Source organism: Pelophylax lessonae, assembly GCF_965119305.1.
Source record: "Pelophylax lessonae genome assembly, chromosome: 4".
Classification (NCBI taxonomy): Eukaryota; Metazoa; Chordata; class Amphibia; order Anura; family Ranidae; genus Pelophylax; species Pelophylax lessonae.
In genome coordinates, this window is record NC_138771.1 from 12,288,805 (window position 1) to 12,313,948 (window position 25,144).

At 48.4% G+C, this 25,144-nt stretch overlaps 1 protein-coding gene across 1 annotated transcript in view; it reads left to right on the forward strand.

The window, feature by feature from the left end:
* Positions 1-21,515, forward strand: part of LOC309552195 (CTD small phosphatase-like protein 2) — a 100,154-nt gene extending 78,639 nt beyond the window's left edge. Inside the window, exons 7-13 of the mRNA XM_082253020.1 lie at positions 3,546-3,657; positions 3,756-3,842; positions 6,665-6,727; positions 15,157-15,236; positions 17,154-17,280; positions 19,408-19,503; positions 21,275-21,515. Coding sequence (XP_082109146.1) covers positions 3,546-3,657; positions 3,756-3,842; positions 6,665-6,727; positions 15,157-15,236; positions 17,154-17,280; positions 19,408-19,503; positions 21,275-21,340 — 631 coding nt within the window. The 3' untranslated portion in view covers positions 21,341-21,515. The remainder of the gene's footprint in view (positions 1-3,545; positions 3,658-3,755; positions 3,843-6,664; positions 6,728-15,156; positions 15,237-17,153; positions 17,281-19,407; positions 19,504-21,274) is intronic.
* The last annotated feature ends 3,629 nt before the right edge of the window (positions 21,516-25,144 follow it).

Genomic DNA, 25,144 nt, shown 5'->3' on the forward strand with positions numbered 1-25,144 from the left:
TCTTCCCGACACCCGCTATAGACGCATATGCTTTGTTCATTTTTCATTTTAGAGGTTTACAACCATTTTTAATGCTTTATTTTTATATTTGCATATCTATGAAGAGTGCACTTGCTCCTTAGTGGTGCACCGAAATGAGAACTCTGGACCAAAACCGAAAATGCAGGATGCACTTATCCGAAAATCGAAATGGACAGTTTTAAAATAAAATATATTATATATATTTGTATTATATTCCACTTTTTAATTATCATGAAATTAACAGAATATGAATGTATTTTTGCCCATTATTGGCATATTTTTGGGCAGCCATTATCTGCAATTTTTTTATTTTTATCGGCAAAATGCCGATAACCCCATTTTTCGGCCAATATATCCGTGCATCCCTGCTTGCCTCCAGTCCTGCTCAACAAACTGGGGAAATGTCCCCAACTGATTTGGATTTTTGCTATGAAGATATACTGGATATGAACAGACTGTTCACCTGCAGTGTGAAAAAAAAAATCCAAACTTCTAGTCTGTCTGTGGTCATTCTACTACTTACCCTAAGCTAGAGAGATACCTTAAAGCCTTCTGCAATGCTCTCCCCCCTCACCTGACTCCCCCCCCCCCCCCCCCCACCTGACCCCTCTCACCTGACCCCCCCCTTATCGCCCTACTCTTCACTTCAAAAAGTGAAACCCCTATATTTTATATAGATGCGTTACACACAGAGTGATATATTTCAAGCATTTCTTTTAAGTTTGATTATGGCTTACAGCGAGTGACACCCCAAAATTCAGTATCTCAGAAAATTAGAAAACTACAGAAGACCAATAAAAATAAAGGATTTATAATACAGAAATGTTGTCTTTGTGAAAAGTCTGTCCATGTACAGTATAGGATGCACTCAATACTTGGTTGGAGCTCCTTTTGCATGAACTACTGCATCAATGCGGCGTGGCATGGAGGCGATCAGCCTGTGGCACTGCTGAGGTGTTATGGAAGCCCAGGTTGCTTTGATATCGGCCTTCAGCTCATCTGTATTGTTGGGTCTGGTGTCTCATCTTTCTATTGACGACAACCCACAGATTCTCTATGGAGTTTAGGTCAGGCGAGTTTGCTGGCCAATCAAGCAGAGTGATACCATGATCATGTGACCAGGTATTGGTAGTTTTGGCAGTGTGGGCGGTGCCAAGTCCTACTGGAAAATGAAATTGGCATCTCCATGAAGCCGGTCAGCAGAGGGAAGCATGACATGATCTGGAATTTCCTGCTAGAGGGCTGCACTGACTTTGGACTTGATAAAACACAGTGGGCCAACACCAGCAGATGACACGGCTCCCCAAATCATCACTGACTGTGGAAACTTCACACTGGACCTCATGCAACTTGGATTCTGTGCCTCTCCACTCCTCCTCCAGACTCTGGGACCTTCGTTTCCAAATGAAATGCAACATTTTCCACAGTCAGTGATGATTTGGGGAGCCGTGTCATCTGCTGGTGTTGGTCCAGCAGATTCCATATCAACTCTTTATCAAGTCCACAGTCAGCGTAGCCCTCTAGCAGGGAATTCTAGAGCTCTTCATGCTTCCCTCTGCTGACCAGCTTTATGGAGATGTGGATTTCATTTTCCAGCAGGACTTGGCACCGCCCACACTGCCAAAACTACCAATTCCTGGTCACATGATCATGGTATCACTGTGCTTGATTGGCCAGCAAACTCGCCTGACCTAAACCCCATAGAGAATCTGTGGGGTATTGTCAGGAGGAAGATGAGAGGCACAAGACTAGAGTTGCCACCTCATCCCTTTAAAACAGAACACAAATTAATTACACGGGTTCTGGGGCTAATTTAATGCAGAGAAGGCTCCAAGTGAGTTTAATTACCACCTTAATCAGCCACAGAACCTGTGTAATTAATATGTGTTCTGTTTTAAAGGGATGAGGTGGCAACCCTACACCAGACCCAACAATGCAGCCGCTATCAAAGCAACCTGGGCTTCCATAACATCTCAGCAGTGCCACAGGCTGATCGCCTCCATGCCACGCCGCATTGATGCAGTAATTCATGCAAAATGAGCCCCAACCAAGTATTGAGTGCATCCTATACTGTACATGGACAGACTTTTCACTAAGACAACATTTCTGTATTAAAAAACACCTTTTTTTTATTTTTTTTTTTTTTTTTTATTGGTCTTCTGTAATATTCTGATTTTCTGAGATACTGAATTTTGGGGTGTCACTCGCTGTAAGCCATAATCATCAAAATTAAAAAAGAAATGCTTGAAATCTATCACTCTGTGTGTAACCTCTATATCAGGGATCCTCAAACTACACGTCCCATGAGGCATTGTAAAACTCTGACATTCACAGACGGGACTAGGCATGATGGGAATTGTAGTTCCTGAACAACTGGAGGGCCATAGTTTGAAGACCCCCTGCTCTATATAATGAGTTTCACTTTTTGAATTGAATTACTGAAAATAATTCACTTTTTGATGATATTCAGAATTTTTTGTGATGCACCTGTATATACGTGATTCTGCACTTCCGCCTGCAGGGGGTGCGTGCTGCCAGCGGTGAATATTCACAGCAGAAGCCGATCTGTGGGTGCCGGGCACACTATGTCCTCCAGCTCCTGCCGATCCACGGTTAACTATACAGAACGGGCATCTGCCAATGTAAACAAGGCAGATCCCTGTTCTGACAGGAGGGAAGGGATGTATTTTGTGTTCAAATAGAATCCATCTCTTCCCCCTAATGGAAGCAATGCACACAAAAACACTGGCTAGGCACACAGTTAACCGTTTGGTTGCTGTAGAGGTTTAACCCCTTCCCAGCCAGTGTCATTAGTAAAGTAACTTCATATTTGTAGAACTGAATAATGTATTGGTGTCACTGGTTCCCACAAAGTGTCAGTTTCCCATTGTCTGCCGCAATATCTCAGCCCCTGTACAAATCACTGATCACCGCCATTAGTAAAAAAAAAAAAAAAATTGAAATAAATAAAAATTCCCTAAATAATCCCGTAGTTTGTAGACGCTATAACGTTCGTGTAAACCAATCAATGTACGCTTATTGGGATTTTTTTACCAAAAATATGTAGCAGATCACATATTGGCCTAAATTGTATGAAGAAATTAGATTTTTTTTTTTTTTTTTATTGGATGTTTTATAGCAGAAAGTAAAAAATATTGTTTTTCTTTTTTTATTTTCATAATTGTCTGTCTTTTTTTGTTTATAGCGCAAAAAAAAAAGTGGTCAAATACCACCAAAAGAAAGCTCTATTTGTGGGGGAAAAAGTGGCAAATTTTATTTGGGTACAGTGTCGCATTACCAAGCAATTGTCAGTTAAAGTAACGCAGTGCCGTATCGCAAAAAATGGCCTGGTGATGAAGGGGGGCAGTAAATCTTCTGGAGGTCATGTGGTTTAAGGATGTCTGGATGAGCTTTTAATTTTAAAATCTAATAGGTAAAATTCTGTGTGTGTTCTATGTGAACTTGTCAATGGTTCTTGCCAAGAATGTATTGATTATTGTCAATTTGCTGATTTCTTTATGCAGATATTATTTCATTAAACACGTCCCACCATTGACTGAAGAACAACTTAACAGGAAGCCAGCGCTGCCTCTGAAAACCAGGAGTACCCCGGAGTTCTCCCTTGTCCTAGACTTGGTAACTTATTTGCCTCTATTTCCTGCCTTTTCCTTCTCATTTTGGTTTTTGGGGATGACCGAATTTCCTTTTTTTTTTTTTTTTTTTTATTATTGCAGGACGAAACATTGGTGCATTGCAGCTTAAACGAACTGGAAGATGCTGCACTTACGTTCCCTGTACTGTTCCAAGATGTCATTTACCAGGTATGAAGTGTTGGGTTGCCTGGGTTTGGATTGTTTTTTTTTTTTCAGGATTTGCTTTAGAAATGATGGATCCAAATTAAAAAAAAAAATATATCGAAAGGCAACTTATTTTTTAGGCATACAGGTACCGCCGCACACTGTATTAACAATGTATAGTAAATGGTAGACAAACTTCAGCTCAGTTCCCAGCCCATCTTTCATGTCCCTCTGACATGTTTCATCCACATTGGGCTTAATCAGGGCTGCTGTAAAAATCATGTTGCCCCGTTGAGCATAGCGGACAGGAACATTGAGCCAAGCGGCTCCGACCAAACGAAACCAACCATTTATGCAACCAGAATACCTGTGAAAACGAGCCCCTAAAGTGATATTAAAGTTGTTGTTTTTTTTAATTTTTGGTTTAACGCCTAAGCACCGGCTTCCACCGCCCCTTTCAGGGCTTTTAGAATGGCGTTATGCGGTGCTTTTGGCTGTGTGACGGCCATAATTTGTTGTCACGCCGGTCACATGATCGGAAAACTGAACGCTGCTTGCAGTTTCCATTAGCTGCCAGTCACTATGCCAGGGGCGCACATGGCGCACACTCTCTGCACAGCTCTATTGGCACTATTACTTGCAAATATGCAGCCACACGGCACCAAGTTGAGGCTGCATATTTCCGTGCGCTCTGCGCCAACAGGTTAAAAAAAAACAAATGTCATACCAACTGTGTGCATTGGTTTTGCACAGAGCAGTCCAGATCCTCCTCTTCTCGGGTCCCTTGCTGATGCTCCTGGCTCCTCCCTCCTGCCCATTGCCCACACAGCAATCAGCTTGTTGTGGGGTCACCCGAGTCGAGCTGCTGCTCTGTGTGTCCATTCCGACACAGAGCTGTGGCTCGGCCCCACCCCCTCTCTCCTCATTGGCTCACAGACTGACAGCAGCGGGAGCCAATGGTGCGCGCTGCTTTCTCAGCCAGCAAAGAGGGAGAGTCCCAGACAGCCGAGGCTCTTATGGAACATTGCTGGATTGAGATGGGGCTCAGGTAAATAGGAGGGGGGCTGCTGCACATAGAAGGATTTTATTCTATGCATTAAGATAAAAAAACCTTCTGCCTTTAGAACCACCTTAGTTATGGTTTTTATTTACAATTTTTTTTTTTTTTATTTACATTTTATTGAACAGTCCTGTGGGGGTTGGTGAGTCTAAACGGACACCCAGTGTCTCGCTTTTGAGAAAGAGGTTGAGGACCCAGATTCCTCAATCCTTTCTCTGTATCCTCAGCTGCAGAGTGAATGAACAGAAAGCACAGTACAGACGCCCCCTATTCATTCACAAACAGAAGCGTAAACAAAGGGAGTGATTGCGTCTACTTCTGCTGCTCTGGACCCCCCTGTTGAACTTATTGGGCCTGGGCCCCGTGTAGAAGGGAAGGTGCGACCCCCTCCCCTTGTCATCGTGCATTTAATGTGGGTGAAACATGTCATAGGGGATTGACTGATGAGCTGGGATCTGAGCTGAAGTCTGTCTTTCATTTACCTTATAATATGTTTGAATACAGTGTGCGATGGTACCTGAATGAGACTGGTACTGCAGGCTTGGAGTGGGCCGATCTTTTATAACTTTTTGTTTTTTGTTAAGGTGGAGAGGGATTAGAACACCAGTCAGGTTTTTGTTGCGGTTTTCGCCTGTTAAGGAGATTCGCCCCCTCTCTATTATTGTCCAGGTGACCAATATCACCGAAAGTGAAAGAAAATCCCAAATTTTGGGTTGTCACCAGAACAGTAATAGAGGGGAAATCTTCCAATGGGGTCACTAGTTTTGGTGAATACCAGGGATCCCTTGTTTTTTAGGAAGTGAACAGAAATCTCCCAATGGGGATGCAGATGGCAAAAACCACACAGGGGTTATAACCCTCCCTTACTCAAAATTGAAAAAATATTTTTGCATTTAGTTCTACTTAGAAGTGGAAGTAAAGGCAAAACTAACTCTAAACCTGCTGTCACCCCAATTCTAAGCCTTGTCCATCTAACCCTGTAAAGAAAAGATCTCTGTACTCTATTCTGAAGCCAATCTGGTCCAGTCTACAGTGGCGCCCTCTGTGTTCAGGAGAAAGCTGACAACGACTGGGAAGTGACGTCACCTATAGACTAAAGCCCCGTACACACGCACAGATTGTTGGCCAACTGATCGGCTGTCTTTTGTCCAGTGTTGTTTGTTGGTTGAAATGTGCTCTAGACTTGCATTGGACTTTTGTTGGCCAACAAAAACCAACTTCAGAAGTGATGTCATGTGATGGTTGACTTTCTGTGTGTTTTTTCTTCTCTGAGCATGCCCAGTCTTGCTCATCTGATTTTTGTCTGCCGAAATCTGTACTGACTGAGGAACAATCGGCCGTTCTTTGTTGGCCAACAAAAATTTTATAGCCTGCACACCAGATTTTTTTCGGCCGAAAATTTGCAGTTGGTTGTCAGAAGCATCATACTAACAAGCCAACAATCGGCAGATCGGACGTTGGCCAACAATTTACGGCCAACAATCTGTGCGTGTGTACGGCGCTTTACTATTGGGTTTCCGTTGTCTGCTCCCTCTCCTGCACACATAAGCTGCTGCTGAGCCTGGGACCGGACCTGACCAGAGCAGCTTCAGAATGGGTAGGTGCAGTGATCTTTTCTTTACAGGGTTAGATGGATTAGGCTTAGAATGGGGCTGGGTTTATGTTTAGAGTTTGTTAGGTTTTACCTTAACTTCCACTTTAAGCACTTGCTGAGATTTGAAGCAGTTTGACCGCTAAATACCCATTTACATGGAGAAGTTTCAGCTCTGCTCTTTTCTTCTTCTAGGTGTATGTGCGATTACGGCCTTTCTTTCGCGAGTTCTTAGAACGTATGTCTCAGATCTATGAGGTAAGTTTATAGCCCGAAAAAAAAGTCGTACCCAGAGAGCATAGATCCAATTTTAAATATTTCTGACTTTTTAGGGATTTGTTAACCTAAAGAAAATAGAATCATGAAAAATTATTTTGATCTGTGTATATTTTTTTTCTTGTTCGCTAATACAGCAATTGCTGGGTTGTTATCCTGGCTTTCCCATCAAACTTTGTGAAAGGGTCAAGGACACATCTTTAATTCAGTAGGCTTTCCTGATATATAATCTATTGCATTAGTTTAAAGTGGTTGTAAAGACAGAAGGTTGTTTTACCTTATTGCATCCTATGCAGTAAAGTAAAAAAAACCTTCCGCACGTAGCTCCCCCCAGCACCCTAAATAAATATCTGAGCCCAATCTCGATCCAGCAATGTGCAAGAGAGCCAAGGCTCTCTCCCTCCTCACTGGCTCAGAGCTAGTGACTGGGGGTGGGGCTGAGCCCTGCTTTGTATGTCTTATGGACACACGGAGCAGGGTTTGGGAGCAAGCATGCACAAGTTCCACTAACGCATGCATAGATGAACTGACAGTCTTTTCCGAGAATTTGGGAGCTGGCGGAGACCAGTGGACCATCTATGTGCGTGTGCAAAAATGCAACCAGCTTCTAGTGGATGAGCACTGTAGTGCCCCGTGACATTTGTGCACATGTGTGCACTCAATCTGCATTGTTTTTATCAGGGATGCTCAACCTGTGGCCCTTAACCGCAAACCAAGGAAGCGCACTTCTGTTATATCCTGCAGTTTTGGTGTGCATTTAGAAAGTGCACCACACCCCCAAGATATAATAGAAGTCTATGGCAAATCGCAGCTAACGGGCAGGAAAGCTGCAGGTGCACTGCAGTGCAGGTAAACCGCAGCGCTTCAATGTGAAAGCAGCCCTTAGGACAAGGCTTGTTTTTATTTGCGATTTGGGCAGTGGTAAAATCCCATAGTTGAGGCGTGTTTTTACCACACAACCCCAACCACTGGTGTAGCGTCAAGGGTTGCAGTGGTGATCCTGCCCCATGAACCAGGGGGTCCGTGCAGCCTCCCTGTTACATTCTGTTTTACACTTGGACAGAAGGGGCAGCATGTACAGAAACTGATCCTCTCCATTTTCCTCCTACAACCGCTGAAAGTTGGGTTCTCCTCCTCCTTCTCTCCCCCCTGCTCGCATTTAGTGGCTGCGGAAGGAAAATGTTCGTTATGCTATTTAAAATTCTGAACCATTCATTTCGTTGTGGCCCTCGACCGGTTACCAAATCACTTAAGTGGCCCTGGCTCTTCAAAAGGTTGAGCACCCCTGGAATAGATCAACGTGACAGCCAGGGAACTAGCATCTACTGAAGGCGAGGTCAGCAATTACTGTCTGTATGCATCTTTATAAAGGTTTTTCACCTGTGTCAAGTCTTCTCAGGCTTGATTAAGCAGAGTTCTCTGGTTTCATTTACATCTGCCTGGTATCATGTTCAGAAATGTCCATAAATTTCGTTTTTAGGTTCATTCTGGAGGCTAGGGAGAGAAGCTGAAATAAAATTGGGGTAGATATATCTATCTTAACAACTTCCCGCAAACCTGTACGTCGACTTGAAGTGGTTATACCAGGGTGATGCCTGCAGCTAGGGGCATCACCCTGGTACCGTCTCTTTAGAGCCGGCGGTTGGCTTTCTGGAGATCACAACCGCAGCAACCACTCAGCCGTTATCCCAGCTAGTGGGAGGGGATGCCCTCCTGCTGCCTCCTGCTGCTGCTCTGCCTGGGTCTCCTGTCCCATCGTGGTGCCGCCATTTTGTTGTAGCCTGTGTTTCTATATATGGCGGACATGTTTGTGTAGTCCGGCCATTTTGCTGTGGTTTCCATTGAAATTAGCAGGCTGGCTATGACAGTGGAGCCCTGTGGGCGGCGATTTCATTGGTGGGAGTCCCTCCTCATCCCCTGGTGCTGACTCCTGGATCCTTTTACTCCCTGATCGCCGCACATGTAGTGCAGATTCTCCTGGTGGCTGCAGGTGCCTGTTTCTGCTGGGTGGTGAGTCTGGTGGGGTCCTTTACCTCTCTGCTGAGGATTGCTTGGTGCTTGTGCCTGGTGACCGGGTGATGCTGCCGGCGAGGTGGGGGCTGTCCCTTTGCAGTGTTTTTAAATTTTTTGTGGGGTCCCCATGGTGACTCATGGAGTTTTGGCGCACATCTCCCCACCTGACCCCCCTCTCTGAGGCTGCGGGGCCCTCTGGGTTCTGATCATCAATGCACTGACGGCGGTCCTGGAGTCCTTTGTGTCCCGGGTGGAGGTGGCTTTCAGGCGACAGGCTGGCAAAAAGCACCCTTACCTTCCCCTGCCTCATCTGTCTCATCTAATCCTGAATCTGATTCGGCCGCCATGGAGATGGGTCGCCCTGATGGGTATGCAACCTCGTGCCTGGAATCCTCTGATAGTGAGGATGATTCTCCACGTCTGCAACCACGCACGAAAAGGTGTGATGATTGTATCTGTGCGTGAGACCCTGAAGATGGAGGACGCAGCTGCGACAGAGGCGCAGTAGCCCTTTGGCACTCACAAGCCATTCAGAGTGGCAAAGGTGTTTCCTTTCCTATCTATTTTGACTGAATTGTCTCTACTTTTCTTCCGCAGGCTATTAAAGGCAAGGAACCTTGTCGTAGACGTGGGCCTTCCTTCTCGGCTAATAAGACGTTTTTTCGTCCCTCAGAGTTGACTGACGAGGACTTTTAGGGCCTCCTCTGGAGGATCCAAACAAACCTGGTCTGGCAAGCCGAGAGCCCTGGTGCAAAACAAGTGGGTCCACAAAGTAATTCGGTCCGGCTACAAGATCGAGTTTCGCTCTGGTCTCCCCCGGTAAGGTTCTTTCCTTCCAACTTGCGCCTGTCCCTGGACCGCTTGCAGAACCTGTTTGGGGCAGTACAAGACCTGTTACTTCAAGCGGTGATTGTCCTGATGTTTTCAGGGGTTTTACTCAAACCTGTTCAGTCCCCAGGAAGAAAGGCAAAGTGCGTGCAATCCTGTGGATCTACCCTTTGGTCTCGCTTCTGCTCCTCGGGTCTTTATAAGTGTTAGCCACGGTGCTAGCCTTGTTATGCCAACGGGGGATTGCAGTACTGGGCTACTTGGACGGTCTCCTGCAAACTAGTCTCCTTCTGCTTTGGTGGAAAACCTGGAGATCACAATGCGAACTCTGCGGCCATTCAGCTGGATTCGGAATTTTCAGAAGTCTGCTCTGGTTTCGTCTACGAAGCTGGACTATCTGGGTCTGACTCTGGACTCGGCCTTAGCCAGAGTGCTCCTTCCTTTGGACAAACTCCAGAAATTGCAGGCTGCAATTCATCTCCTGCTGTCCAGCAGATGGTCACTCCTCCGGACTTGCATGCGGGTGCTGGGCCTGATGGTATCTACCTTCGAGGTGGTTCAGTTTGCACAGTTCCAAACGAGGTCCCTGCAACAGGATATTCTGACCAAATGGGACAAGACTCCGCAGTCTCTGGACAATCAGTCAGGGAACAATGGATTCCCTGATATGGTGGCTTCGTTCTCCGGCGCTTCGCCTGGGCAAATCCTTCCTCCCCTTGTATTGGACAGTGGTCACCACTGATGCCAGCCTGTCCGGCTGGGGAGGCCTCCTCGGCAAGCATTCTGCTCAGGGAATCTGGACGCTGGATGAGTCTAGACTACCGATCAATGGAACTCCGAGCGATCAGACTGTGTCTGGACCATTGGACGGATCGTCTTCAGTGTTGTCCAGTGCACATTTATTTGAACAATGCCACGGCCGCGGCTTATGTCAATCACCAAGAGGGCACAAGAAGTGTCCTGGCGACTCTGGAGGTAGCCGGCATTTTAAGATGGGCAGAGCGGTTCCTTCCAGCCCTCTCCGTCCTACAGTTTCCCGGGGTGGAAAATTGGCAGGCAGATTACCTCAGTCGGCAGGCCTTGGACCAAGGGGAGTGATCTCTTCATCCAGAGGTGTTTCATCAACTGTGTCTCCGGTGGAGCACCCCCGAGGTGGATCTGCTGGCGTCTCGGCTTAACGGGTGCACAAGTTTGTGGTTCGGTCAAGGGATCCTCTGGCGAATTCCACAGACACGCTGTGCTGGTGGCCCCATGGGGGTCAGTATCGTTTGATTTACGCCTTCCATCCTCAAGCTTCTGCCAAGTCTTCTCCGCAGGATCGAGGCAGAAGGGATTCCGGTCATTTTAGTGGCTCCGGGCTTGGGACACCGATCTGGTGCGGCTGGTCGCCGACGTTCCTTGGAAGCTTCCTCTGCTGTCCCAATGACCGATCTTCCATCCTGATTTACAGTCACTGGCTTCAGTTGCTTGACTGTTGAACGCCAGGTGCTGAAGGATAGAGGTTTATCCGATTCTGTGATTCCTACCCTGTTAAAAGCTAGCAAATCTCTTTCTAGGAAGATCTACCATCGTTCGTGGAAGACGTACATTGCACGGTGTGAATCTCTTGGGATTCATCCTCTCCTTCTCTGTGGCTCAGATCTTGACCTTCCTTCAACGGGGGGGTTGAACAGAAACTGGCCTTGAGTACCATCAAGGGCCAGATGTTGACTTTGGCGGTCGTTTTCCAACAGCCTTTGGCCACACACTCCCTGGTGCATACCTTTCGTCAAGGTGTCTGACATTGATTCCTCCAGTGTGGGCTCCGTTGCTGCCTTGGGATCTCAATTTGGTGCTTTCGGTTCTCCAGAAGCCTCCATTTGAGAATCTTCGGGATATTCCCCTGCTTACGGTGCCCCAGAAGGTGGGCTTTTTGGTGGCTATAATAATAATCAATAAATTATCAGCACAACCAACTAGTGAAAAAAACAGAGATAATATAGACAATTGAAACAGCAAATTAATACTGGTGCAAATAAGTATACAAATATCAGTGCAATAATCCGGCTGCAAACACAAAATGTGTAACACCTCACAAATAATATGCAAATGCCTATAAAAGTGCTGCGCCAGAAATACTTAATCAATAATATATAAACAGTTTATATTAATGGTGTAATAAATATCAAGAGTCTACAATAAAGTCCATAAGTGTCCAAATAAAAGTGAAAAGAAGAAACTTCCAACAAGGTGGTAAAAAAACCAAAATGGTAAGAAAATCATAAAAAAAATTCCTTCACAAACACCGCTGTGCATAGACGTAACGCATATAGGGGGCGGAGCCTGTGTACCTGACGTCATACATTCCCTTTGTCCCAGCTGCATGTGTATCTGTCTGCATTGCGTGCACCGCTGAGTGCCGCTAAATGCGAGTACCTTTTACTATATCTAATAAAGACATTGGTATTCAGACGGAGAGCACTATATATGTCCCCTTTGTTTTATATATACACCGATTTCTGAGTTTGATTGGATTTCATCCATCCCCACCTGATTGATCTATGTTGGGCTGACCGAGAGAGCTAGGAGAGGATAATCCCCAGGTTGCTACAGCTGATGTATGCGATCTTTGACCCTTCATGGGTCTGTGGCTGAGGTGAGAGACCAATCTAGCCGGTGGTGGGATATATGCACAGCGGTGTTTTGTGAAGGAATTTTGTTTATGATTTTCTTACCATTTTGGTTTTTTTACCACCTTGTTGGAAGTTTCTTCTTTTCACTTTTATTTGGACACTTATGGACTTTATTGTAGACTCTTTTGATATTTATTACACCATTATCACCTGTTTATATATTAAGTATTTCTGGCGCTGCACTTTTATAGGTTTTTGGTGGCTATCACCTCTGCATGCAGGGTGTCGGAACTGGTGGTGTTATCCTGTCGTTCACCTTACCTGGTGTTTCACAGGGATAAGGTTGTTCTTCGCCCCTTTCCGTAGTTCTTGCCAAAGGTTGTCTCTGTTTTTCATTTGAATGAAGACATTGTGTTGCCTTCCCGATGTCCCAGGCCTAAACATCTAAAGGAAATTGCCTTGTATACCTTGGATGTGTTCCGGGCAATTGGGGTGTACCTGGCAGCTACGGAGTCTTTTAGGAAGTCAGACTTTGTGCTCACGGATGAACCTCGAAAAGGTTGTCCATTTCCTCTGTGACCATTTCCAGATGGATCAGAGTCAGACAGATGGTGATTCAGGTCTATTCCATCAGGGTTTTGGTTCCTCCTTCCCCTGTCAAGGCACACTCTACTCGGGCGCTCAGTGCCTTCTGGGCTTTCTGTCATCAGGCACCAGTGACGCAGGTTTGCAAGGCGGCCACCTGGTCGTCGGTGCTCACTTTCACAAAGTTCTATAAAGTGGAAGTGTTGACTTCTGTGGATGCTTCTTTTGGCCGTAAGGTTTTGCAGGCTGCAAAGAGGACCTGTTCCTCTTTGAGGGTGTATTGTTTTTTTTCAGATGGGCTCCAGTTTTGGTTGAGCTGCTGTTTTCCTGGTTGGCTAATGTTTAGCCTTGGGATTGTATTTTTCCCTGTTCCTACCCCTCATGTTTGACACTGCTTTGGGACGTCCCAATGGTTAAGAATATCAGGAGCTGTGTCCGTCAATGAACGAAAGAGAAAATGGGATTTTTGATGTACCGTAAAATCCATTTCTCTGATGATCATTGACGGACACAGCGTTTTACTAAAATAATTGCATTTCTATGTTCTGTGTGCGGTAGGAGACCAAAAAAGTTACTGCAGGATCTGGGTTTAGTAACATTTTTAACAACCACTTTAATACATAAAAATTTTGAGCTGTATTAAAGCGGAGTTCCGGGCACAAAATAGACCTTTTTTTTAAGTGCCCATCCGCTTGGTCTCCTTCACCTGAAAAGGAATTGGATAGTTAGGCATTTTTTTTTTCACTCACCTTGTATTTGCAGATTGAAAATACTCACCTCAGTGTACTTCCTCCCTCTGAGCCGCGGCTCCGCCGTCACTTCCTATCTTGCGATGATTCCTGGGAGCTGAACGTCATCGCTCCCAGTAATCAATGCGACGGCACCGGCCCCGCTCGTCACTTCCGGGGCGACGCCGCATTCCCTGCTAAACAGCTTCTGGGCATGCCCAGAAGCTGTGGAGGAATGCAGCGCCGCACTGGAAGTGACGAGAGGGGCCGGTGCAGGCGCATTCTGGGAGAAGAAGACACAGAAGAGGATCGCGCTGGCTTCAGCTGCCCACAACAGAGGTGGCAACGCTGGAGAAGAAATTTTATAAGTGAGTATTTCTTCTTGCAGGTAAGTGCGAACCGGGACAGATCAGAGGCTAGCCATTGTGGAATGTACTAGCCCTGACTGTCCCGGGGGTATGTTTATTGAAAAATGGTTTCTGTGCCCGGAACTCCGCTTTAAAAAAAAAAAAGAAAATGGGTAAAATAAACATTTAAAGCTCCCCCTTCGCCCAGTGCTTACGTGCAAATGCAAACACATGTAAGTAACACGGGCATATGTAAACGGTGACCGCACCACACTTGTGAGGTTTTGCTGTGAACGTCAGAGCGAGAGCAATAATTCTAGAACCAGACCTCCTGTGTAACATTAATCTGGTACCCTGTGATTGTATCGCCCATGGAAGATTTTAAGTACCGTAGTTTGTCGCCATTCCACGGCTGGACGCAATTTTAAAGAGTGACATGTTCAGTATCTAGTTACACAGCCTAACATCTTTTATACACCAAATAACTGGGTATTATATTGTTGGTGTGAAATAAAATTAAAGCGGAGTTCCGGCCAAATTTTATTTTCATTTTTTATAAAAATACCCCTAGGACAGTCAGGGCTGGTGCATTTAAGCAGCGTTAGCCTCTGAACTGTCCCCTGCTTAGTGAACCTGTAAGAAGAAAAACTTACCTTGAAAATGTCTTGTCCAGCGCTGCCATCTGCGGTGTGGGCAGCTGAAGCCGGAGCGTCCCTCTTCGTGTTCCTCTTCCTGGATGTCTGTGTCCCAGAATGCCCTGCTCGTCACTTCCGGTGCAGGCGCGTCATCCCGCAGCTGGTTCTGCACATGCCCAGAAGCTGTTCTCATTCAGGGAATGATGCGCCTGCACCGGAAGTGATGAGGGACACCGGTGCAGGCGCATTGACTCCCAGGAGTCAATTCAAAGGAGGAAGTGACGTCGGGGGCCGTGGCCGCATAAGGAGGAAGTGGAAGGAAGGGAAGTTAATTTTCATTAAAAATAAGATAAGTGAAACAAAAAATAATTATCCAATTTTTTTTCAGGATGTTTTCATCTAACGGACGGTGTAAAGTTCAAAAATAGGGTGGAACTCCACTTTAATTCAAGTGTTAAGAAAACCACCACGTGGGATGTAAAAAATTGCAACCCCCATCATTTTATTCTATAGGGTCTCTGCTAAAAAAAAATATATATAATGTTTGAGAGTTCTAATTATTATTCTAGCAAGATAAAGGAGATTTTTACATGTATAAGAGAAGTGTCAGAATTGGCCGGGTATTGAAGTGGTTTTTCTATAATTGGTCTCTTCATTTTGCAGATAATCCTTTTTACGGCGTCAAAGAAAGTCTATGCAGACAAATTACTGAACATTTTGGATCCCAAGAAACGGCTAGTGAGGTATTACTGGTTCACGTATATCTGCCGCTCTGAAGCCGTTTGTTGCTCCATATTCCGCTCTGCTCACCTCACCCCTCCTCTTCTCTTCTCCTCACCCTCCTCTTCTCTTCTCCTCACCCTCACCCCTCCTCTTCTCCTCACCCTCACCCCTCCTCTCCTCTTCTCCTCAACCCTCCTCTCTCTCCTCTTCTCCTCAACCCTCCTCTCTCTCCTCTTCTCCTCAACCCTCCTCTCTCTCCTCTTCTCCTCAACCCTCCTCTCTCTCCTCTTCTCCTCAACCCTCCTATCTCTCCTCTTCTCCTCAACCCTCCTCTCTCTCCTCTTCTCCTCAACCCTCCTCTCTCTCCTCTTCTCCTCAACCCTCCTCTCTCTCCTCTTCTCCTCACCCCTCCTCTCTCTCCTCTTCTCCTCACCCTCACCCCTTCTCTTCTCTCCTCTTCTCCTCACCCTCACCCCTTCTCTTCTCCTCACCCTCACTCCTCCTCTTCTCCTCACCCTCACTCCTCCTCTCTCTCCTCACCCTTCACCCCTCTTCTCCTCACCCCTCTTCTCCTCACCCCTCTTCTCCTCACCCCTCTTCTCCTCACCCCTCTTCTCCTCACCCCTCTTCTCCTCACCCCTCTTCTCCTCACCCCTCTTCTCCTCACCCCTCTTCTCCTCACCCCTCTTCTCCTCACCCCTCTTCTCCTCACCCCTCTTCTCCTCACCCCTCTTCTCCTCACCCCTCTTCTCCTCACCCCTCTTCTCTTCCTCTCTCTCCTCACCCTCACCTCACCCCTCACCCCTCTCTCTCTCCTCACCCCTCTCTCTCTCCTCACCCCTCTCTCTCTCCTCACCCCTCTCTCTCTCCTCACCCCTCTTCTCCTCACCCTCACTCCTCTTCTCCTCACCCTCACTCCTCTTCTCTTCTCCTCGCCCTCACTCCTCTTCTCTTCTCCTCGCCCTCACTCCTCTTCTCTTCTCCTCGCCCTCACTCCTCTTCTCTTCTCCTCGCCCTCACTCCTCTTCTCTTCTCCTCGCCCTCACTCCTCTTCTCTTCTCCTCGCCCTCACTCCTCTTCTCTTCTCCTCGCCCTCACTCCTCTTCTCTTCTCCTCGCCCTCACTCCTCTTCTCTTCTCCTCGCCCTCACTCCTCTTCTCTTCTCCTCGCCCTCACTCCTCTTCTCTTCTCCTCGCCCTCACTCCTCTTCTCTTCTCCTCGCCCTCACTCCTCTTCTCTTCTCCTCGCCCTCACTCCTCTTCTCTTCTCCTCGCCCTCACTCCTCTTCTCTTCTCCTCGCCCTCACTCCTCTTCTCCTCACCCTCACTCCTCTTCTTCTCACTCCTCTTCTTCTCACTCCTCTTCTTCTCACTCCTCTTCTCCTCACCCTCACTCCTCTTCTCCTCACCCTCACTCCTCTTCTCCTCACCCTCACTCCTCTTCTCCTCACCCTCACTCCTCTTCTCCTCACCCTCACTCCTCTTCTCCTCACCCTCACTCCTCTTCTCCTCACCCTCACTCCTCTTCTCCTCACCCTCACTCCTCTTCTCCTCACCCTCACTCCTCTTCTCCTCACCCTCACTCCTCTTCTCCTCACCCTCACTCCTCTTCTCCTCACTCCTCTTCTCCTCACCCTCACTCCTCTTCTCCTCACCCTCACTCCTCTTCTCCTCACCCTCACTCCTCTTCTCCTCACCCTCACTCCTCTTCTCCTCACCCTCACTCCTCTTCTCCTCACCCTCACTCCTCTTCTCCTCACCCTCACTCCTCTTCTCCTCACTCCTCTCTCTCTCTCTCTCTCTTCTCTCTCCTCTTCTCCCCACCCTCACTCCGCTCCTACTCTCCTTGTCTCACTCCTCTTCTCTCCTTGTCTCACGACTCTTGTTCTCTCCTTGTCGTCTTCTCTCCTTGTCTCACTCCTCTTCTTCTCTCCTTAGACACAGACTGTTCCGGGAGCACTGCGTATGTGTGCAAGGAAATTATATTAAAGATCTAAATATCCTGGGGAGGGATCTTTCTAAAACAATCATCATTGATAACTCACCACAAGCCTTTGCATACCAGGTGAGGAAAAAAAAATGTTTAAATGTTTACAGCTCTTAATACTGTTCTTCTTCTATGTGTTTTTACATTACTTGTATGAAATCCTTTTTTATATTTAATCCAAATTTGATTACAGAAATAAATGATTAAAGAATCCAACAGTAGTTTTGACTGCCTCACTACTAGATGGCACCCCCCCCCCCCCCCTCATTCAGCTGTGTGACAATGATTAGCAAGTGATCACTTTAACCTAGGCCAGGGGTATTACACTGAAATTTAAGGTCTGGTCAGTAAAACTTTCTTCTAGCAGAAACCCAAATCGCATGTTTGTACTATGACTCAAATCCTATTATATAGTCATTTTATGTCTAATAGAAAATAAGCGATGTACAATTTTCCACAGCATTTCAATAATAATTGTCAGTTTAAAGGGTATCCCCACAAGAATGCCCCCTTTGCGTTAGGGGGTTTCTGTCAGTGCTGCTCCTTTGCGTTGAGCTTTCCCGTCGGTGCCGGCCCCCACCTTGCGTTGGGCATTCCCGTGGGTGACGCCCCCCCCCCCCCCCCCTGCTTCGAGCGTTCCCGATGCTGCTGCCTCCCCCCATCCCCCCCCTTGCTTTGGGCGTTCCCATCAGAGTTGCCCCTCCTTGCTTTGGGCGTTCCCGTCAGAGTTCCCCCCCCCCTTCTTTGGACGTTCCCGTCAGAGTTGAACACCCCCCACCCTCCCTGCTTTGGGCGTTCCCATCAGAGTGGCCCCCTCTTGCGTTGGGCGTTCCCGTCAGAGTGGGCCCCCCTCTTGCGTTGGGCGTTCCCGTCAGAGTGGGCCCCCCCCCTTGCGTTGGGCGTTCCCGTCAGAGTGGCCCCCCCTTGCGTTGGGCGTTCCCGTCAGAGTGGGCCCCCCCCCCCCTTGCGTTGGGCGTTCCCGTCAGAGTGGGCCCCCCCCCCTTGCGTTGGGCGTTCCCGTCAGAGTGGGCCCCCCCTTGCGTTGGGCGTTCCCGTCAGAGTGGGCCCCCCCTTGCGTTGGGCGTTCCCGTCAGAGTGGGCCCCCCCTTGCGTTGGGCGTTCCCGTCAGAGTGGGCCCCCCCTTGCGTTGGGCGTTCCCGTCAGAGTGGGCCCCCCCTTGCGTTGGGCGTTCCCGTCAGAGTGGGCCCCCCCTTGCGTTGGGCGTTCCCGTCAGAGTGGGCCCCCCCTTGCGTTGGGCGTTCCCGTCAGAGTGAGCCCCCCCCCCCCTTGCGTTGGGCGTTCCCGTCAGAGTGGCCCCCCCCCTTGCGTTGGGCGTTCCCGTCTGAGTGCCCCCCCCCCTTGCGTTGGGCGTTCCCGTCTGAGTGCCCCCCCCTGTGTTGGGCGTTCCCGTCAGAGTGGGCCCCCCCTTGCGTTGGGCGTTCCCGTCAGAGTGCCCCCCCCCCTTTGCTTTGGGCGTTCCCGTCAGAGTGGGGCCCCCCCCCCCTCCTTTGCGTTGGGCGTTCCCGTCAGAGTGCCCCCTAACCTCCCCCCCTTTGCGTTGGGCGTTCCCCCTAATTTTCACAGCATTAGTCGGTTTAAATGGTGTCCCCATATGAATGCCCCCTTGCAATAGGGGATTCCCATCAGAGTGCTGCTCCTTTGCGTTGGGCGTTCCCATCAGTGCTGCTCCTTTGTGCGTTCCCGTGAGAGTGCCCCCCCCCCCCACTTTTGCATTGGACATTCCCGTTGGAGTGGCCCCACCTTTGCTTTGGGCGTTCCCGTCAGAGTGCTTCTCCTTTGGGTTGGGCGTTCCCGTCAGAGTAAAACCCCCCGCTCCTGTGCGTTCCCGACGGGCGTTCGCTTCAGTGGCCCCCCCCTTTGCATTGAGCGTTGCCATCGGTGCAAGCCTTCCCCCTTGCGTTGGGCGTTCCTGACGTTCACATCAGAAATCCAGGCAGCCTGCAAGTTCTGCCTAGACAGTGCTCCGCCATTTCAGCAGTGCAGCCTTGCTGATCACATGACCCATTGCAGTACCAGGATCGACTTTTCCGTTCATGAAGGTTTTTGAGCTGCTAGTGGAATTGTTGTTCTTCTTGTTGTGTTCCAGGATTTGCTAAATTGAGAGAAAACAAACCAACATGGCCGCGTCTAGCTGTCCATCCTTAGAACAATGGAAGCAGAAAAATAATTATTTTTTTCTTTCAGCTTTCAAACGGAATTCCAATTGAGAGCTGGTTTATGGATAAAAACGACAAGGAGCTGCTGAAGCTTGTTCCGTTCCTGGAGAAGCTTGTAGAACTGGTGAGTCTGGTCTGTGCTAAGGAAAGAGATGCAAACCTGTCTTCAGTCTTAGGCCGGCCACACATGGATGGAAATGCTTCCGGTTCAGCAGCCGAATTTCAGTCCATGTAAGGGGGCAGGAAGGTTGTACAGAAGCCGATCTGCTGATGAACATTTGTGCGTACTGCGAGTGCTGCGCACTGATGGACGAGGGGTATTAATAATGGCACAATGGTAAATGACGGTAACATGGATGAATGGGATGGATTAAACTTGCTCCCACCTCCTCCCTCCCCCCACATGGTTTTTACTCTTGCTTTGTTACCAATATGGATTTGACAAAGAAGCTGTAGCTTTGAAACGTATTATCCCATTGGACTAGCAGAGTATGAAGGGCCTCTAATGAATTTGGCTGTACATCAAGATTAACCACTTGCCGACCGCCGCACGACTATTTACGTCGGCAGTCAGCCCCTCACAGGCAGAGTAACGTAGGGCTACGTCGCTAGCCTGTGAGGGTCTAGGGAGCGAGCGCGCGCCGCCAGAGGCGCGCGCCCGTGTGGTCACGGACCCCCCCCCCCCCCCCGCGTGTTTGACCGGCGTACCCGATGTCCACCGGTCACTCGCGATCGTCGGGTGGAGAGGGAGAAAGGCAGGCGGCTAATGTAAACAAGCCGCCTGTCATTTTCCCCTGTGTAGGAATGGTGATCATACGGTTCTACTACGCGGAACATGCAGCCTTCTGACCATACAGGGTTAATGTTAATGTAGGGCAGTACTGCAGCCTTCTGATTGTACCATACAGGGTTAATGTAGGGAAGTAGTGCAGCCTTCTGATTGTACCATACAGGCCAGGGTTAATGTAGGGAACTGGGAAGTATCACAGGTTAAGAAGACAGTGTGGTGGAAGGCAGAGAAGTCGGGACTCACAGTGAGTAGAAGAACACAGCCTGACATCCGTCCCCTGACATGTTCAGTCTGCCCTGCAGCTAGTTCTCCTCACTGTGAGCAGGGCACCGTGAGCAGCAGCACAGCGAACCAATCACGTTGTGAGCAGCGGCACAGCGAACCAATCACGTCGTGAGCAGCGGCACAGTGGACCAATCACGTCGTGAGCAGCGGCACAGTGGACCAATCACGTCGTGAGCAGCGGCACAGCGGACCAATCACGTCGTGAGCAGCGGCACAGCGGACCAATCACGCAGTGAGCAGCGGCACAGCGATCCAATCACGCAGTGAGCAGCGGCACAGCGGACCAATCACGTCGTGAGCAGCGGCACAGCGGACCAATCACGCAGTGAGCAGCGGCACAGCGAACCAATCACGCAGTGAGCAGCGGCATAGCGAACCAATCACGTGTGCAGGCACGCGTGATTGGTTCGCTGTGCCGTTGCTCACGGCACGCTGCTCACCGCTCAGTCAGGAGAACTAGCTGCAGGGCAGACTGAACATGTCAGGGGACGGATGTCAGGCTGTGTTCTTCTACTCACTGAGTCCCGACTTCTCTGCCTTCCACACTGTCTTCCATCGCATGTTTCGGCGATGTGACTGTCGCACACTCTCACAGCACGATGTCGATGTGAAAATCGAATATCGTTCAGCCCTAGCAGGGACTACTTTGAAGTCGCACAGATATGACCGCTACTTATTGTAAATCATGGGGGTACGACTTGTCGTGTGACTTTGCAGTCCCAAGTCTCAGGACAACATCGCACAAGTGTGAAAGGGGCCTTAGTGTAAGTTGTTACCTTTTTTCTCCACATGCCTTTAAGGTTTATTATTCTTTTTACAGAATGAGGATGTGCGGCCCCACATCAGAGACAGATTTCGCTTGCATGACTGTTTGCCCCCAGACTAGAAAAGGACAGCGGTCACCTGCAGGAGCCCCCCGGACTACAGGGGACATGAATGAAATGCCTGCAGGGAGTGGAGCTGCGAAGAAGGAAGGACTGAAGCATACATGTACACAACCATTTGCCATAACTGCTGAAGGCATTTCTTTACTTTGCTGTCTGAAAAAAAAAAATCTATATATATATATGAAAAAAAAAAAGGAACGGTTTCACCGTGACGTGTTGTGACTGGTTTGGTGGCACATCACTGGGCAGCTCGGCCTCCTCCCAGGAATTTGTAAAGTCTCCAAGAGAAATCTCCACTGTCTGAGCTGCAGGTTGCATCCTATATCCGTGTCATGGTGCGCACCCGGTGTGAGCTTCTCTCCGGTATCGGATTGGAACCTCCTACACATTGATCCTTATTAGTGTAGAAGTATACATTATCCATTCCTTGTATTTCAGTCGCTTCAATCTGTTCTAGTAGCCACATTTTACTTTTTATTTTGTATGATATATTTGGCTGTTCCTTTTCCTCTTGCTTGCATAATGTGTTTTTTTTATTTTATTTTTATTTTTTTCATCAAAGAGAAAATCAATTCTTATGGTTCAGTCCATGTAAGCTCCATTTTAGAAATACACATATATCTTTTATATCTTATCTGTAATAATCTATTCTAGTATTTTTTTTTTTTTTTAAAGACCTGAAGCTTTTAAAAAGCAAAGTAAAGAGTGTGAGAAGAATGGAGACGTGTACAGAGCAGGGGTGTGGTACCTGGCTTCAGAAAAGAGGGGGGGGGGGTCTAACAAGCAGGATTCAGTTCTCACATTCTCCCCCCTCTGCCTGTCAGGACATGGCAAACCACACTACCATACACACATACACCATCATATATATAATATATATTTACTCACACATATGCACACACATAGCCTTCCCCTTGTCCTGCCCATTCACAGCTCTGGTACCATCGCAGCTAATGAGAAGGGTGGCTATTTTTTTGTATGAGATGCTCCTCTGTCCCTGCAGGTAGGTAGGACCGGAGGGCTGAGTACAGGAGGCACCAATTTTTTATTTTTTTTTCCAGTGGGTGTATTTTGTAAATGTTTCAGCCATGCACTCACTGCGACAAGGGCTTGTATTCATGAATTCTCTTTACTGTGCCTGGCTCTGCCGGAGTGTCTAAGCGGCTCCTGTGTACAGTATGCACAAGTATCTGCTATGCAGACAGATGGCTCTCTATAGAGAACTCGAGTGTCGTTGCACGAAAGACACTTGGACAATTGACGAGTGCTTTTTGTAGTATTTTAGGTCAGTCTATTTGGTCTCCCAAGAAGTGTCAGTGCAATTTTTGACACTTGCATTCCCGGTAGAGAACAGTGGTCTGTAGAGCAGACGCACAACACCCGAGGGTGCACACAGCTAAGACCACTCGTGAGTACAAGTCCTAAAGGCCCCGTGCACACGGGCAACTGAGGGCATCGTATAAGACACAGATTGGTTCATAATTGTCGGTGGTTAGTTTGCACACGTCTATGGGGAACATACACAGGCTTGCACTTTGGCAAACACATGGGGGGTTATTTACTAAAACTGGAGCATGCAAAATCTGGTGCAGCTCTGCATAGAAACCAGTCGGCTTCCAAGTTTTGTTGCCGAAGCGTAACTGAACAAGCTGAAAATAGAATCTGGTGCAGCTATGCATGGTAGCAAATCAGCTTCTGAGTGCACCGGTTTTAGCTAATCTCTTCCATGGTCTTTCTTTTTGCAGTTTTTGTCTTTACTGAAGTGTGTTGTGCCGGGCCCTGCTCTGTGCATGTGTAACTACTATTGGTTACCATGGAAGGGAGCATTGGCTATCCTTCCAATGCCCTGCACTGTGCATGTGTAACTACCAGTGTTTACCATGGAAGGGAGCAATGACTCCCCTTCCGGTGCCCTGCACTGTGCATGTGTGACTATCGTTGTTTACCATAGAAGGGAGCAATGGCTCCCCTTCCGGTACCCTGCACTGTGCATTTTTTAACTATCGGTGTTTACCATGGGCGGGAGCAATGGCTATCCTTCCGGGGTCCTGCTCTGTGCATGTGTAACTACGGTGTTTACCATGGGCAGGAGCAATGGCACAGTGCAGGGCACCAGAAGGGGAGCATGTGTAACTATAGGTGTTTACTATGGGCGGGAGCAATGGCTATCCTTCTGGTGCCCTGCACTGACTGTGCATGTGTAACTATCGGTGTTTACCATGGGCGGGAGCAATGGTTCTTCTGCCGGTGCCCTGCACTGTACATGTGTAACTACCATTGGTTACCATGGAAGGGAGCAATGGCTATCCTTCCGGTGCACTGCTCTGTGCTTGTGTAGCTACCAGTGTTTACCATGAAAGGGGGCAATTGCTATCCTTCCGGTGCCCTGCACTGTACATGTGTAACTACGGTGTTTACCATGGGCGGGAGCAATGGCTATCCTTCCGGTGCCCTGCTCTGTGCATGTGTAACTACCAGTGTTTACCATGGGTGGGAGCAATGGCTTTCCTTCCAGTGCCCTGCACTGTACATGTGTAACTACCATTGGTTACCATGGAAGCGAGCAATGGCTATCCTTCCTTTCCGGTGCCCTGCGCTGTGCATGGGTAACTATCGGTGTTTACCATGGGTGGGGAGCAATGGCTATCCTTCCGGTGCACTGCTCTGTGCATGTGTAGCTACCAGTGTTTACCATGGGCAGGAGCAATGGCTATCTTTCTGGTGCCCTGCACTGTACATGTGTTACTACCATTGGTTACCATGGAAGGGAGCAATGGCTATCCTTCCGGTGCCCTGCACTGTGCATGTGTAACTACCAGTGTTTACCATGGGCGTGAGCAATGGCTCCCCTTCCGGAGCTGAAATCCATCAAACATGATGCACATCTGTGTCAATGCACTTGGATGCCTGTGTGTGCGGGGCCTTAAAGCTCAGCTGCTAGTGAGATTTTTCAGTCCTATGGTAGCATGAGATTAAGGCCTCGTTCTCAAGGGCAATACTAAAGAATACACCCCTGCGAGGGCCGTGTTTGCCTGCACAGGGATCTGCACGTGTTCCTTGAATCCCCATTTAGGCACTCCCATTCATGTCAATTGGGATGTAGCGGCTGCATGGACACAGCTGTTGCTCCCAATTTGACAGCCATGTGGATGCACGGCCTGTACGCACACTGACTGCATTCAAGGGCCATGCAGCCGCTGTTTCCCAGTTGACATGAATAAGACTGCCTGCATCAGATGGGATGCAGCTACTGCATGGACACAGCCGATGCTCCCAATTTGACAGCCATGAGGGTGCACGGCCCTGTACGCACACTGACTGCATTCAGGGCCTTGGAGCCACACGGCTGTCTAATTGGGATCCGCAGCTGTGTCTGTGCAGCTGCTGTGTTCCAGTTAGGATGAATGAGACTGCTTGCATCAGATGGGATGCAGCGGCTGCATGGACATGGTTTTTTTCTCCCAGTTTGATAGCCATGAGGGTGCACGGCCCTGTACGCACACTGACTTCGCATTCAGGGCCTTGCAGCCACATGACTGTCAAATTGGAATAAGCAGCTTTGTCTGTGCTGCTGCTGTGTTCCAGTTGGGATGAATGAGGCTGCCAGCATCAGATTGGATGCAGTGGCTGCATGGACATGGCTGTTGCTCCCAATTTGACAGTATTATGGGTGCACGCCCCTGAATGCACATGGACTGCATTCAGGGCCTTGCAGCCACACCGCTGTCAAATTGGAATCAGCAGCATATCTGTGTTCCAGTTGGGATGAATGAGGCTGCCAGCATCAGATGGGACGCAGCGGC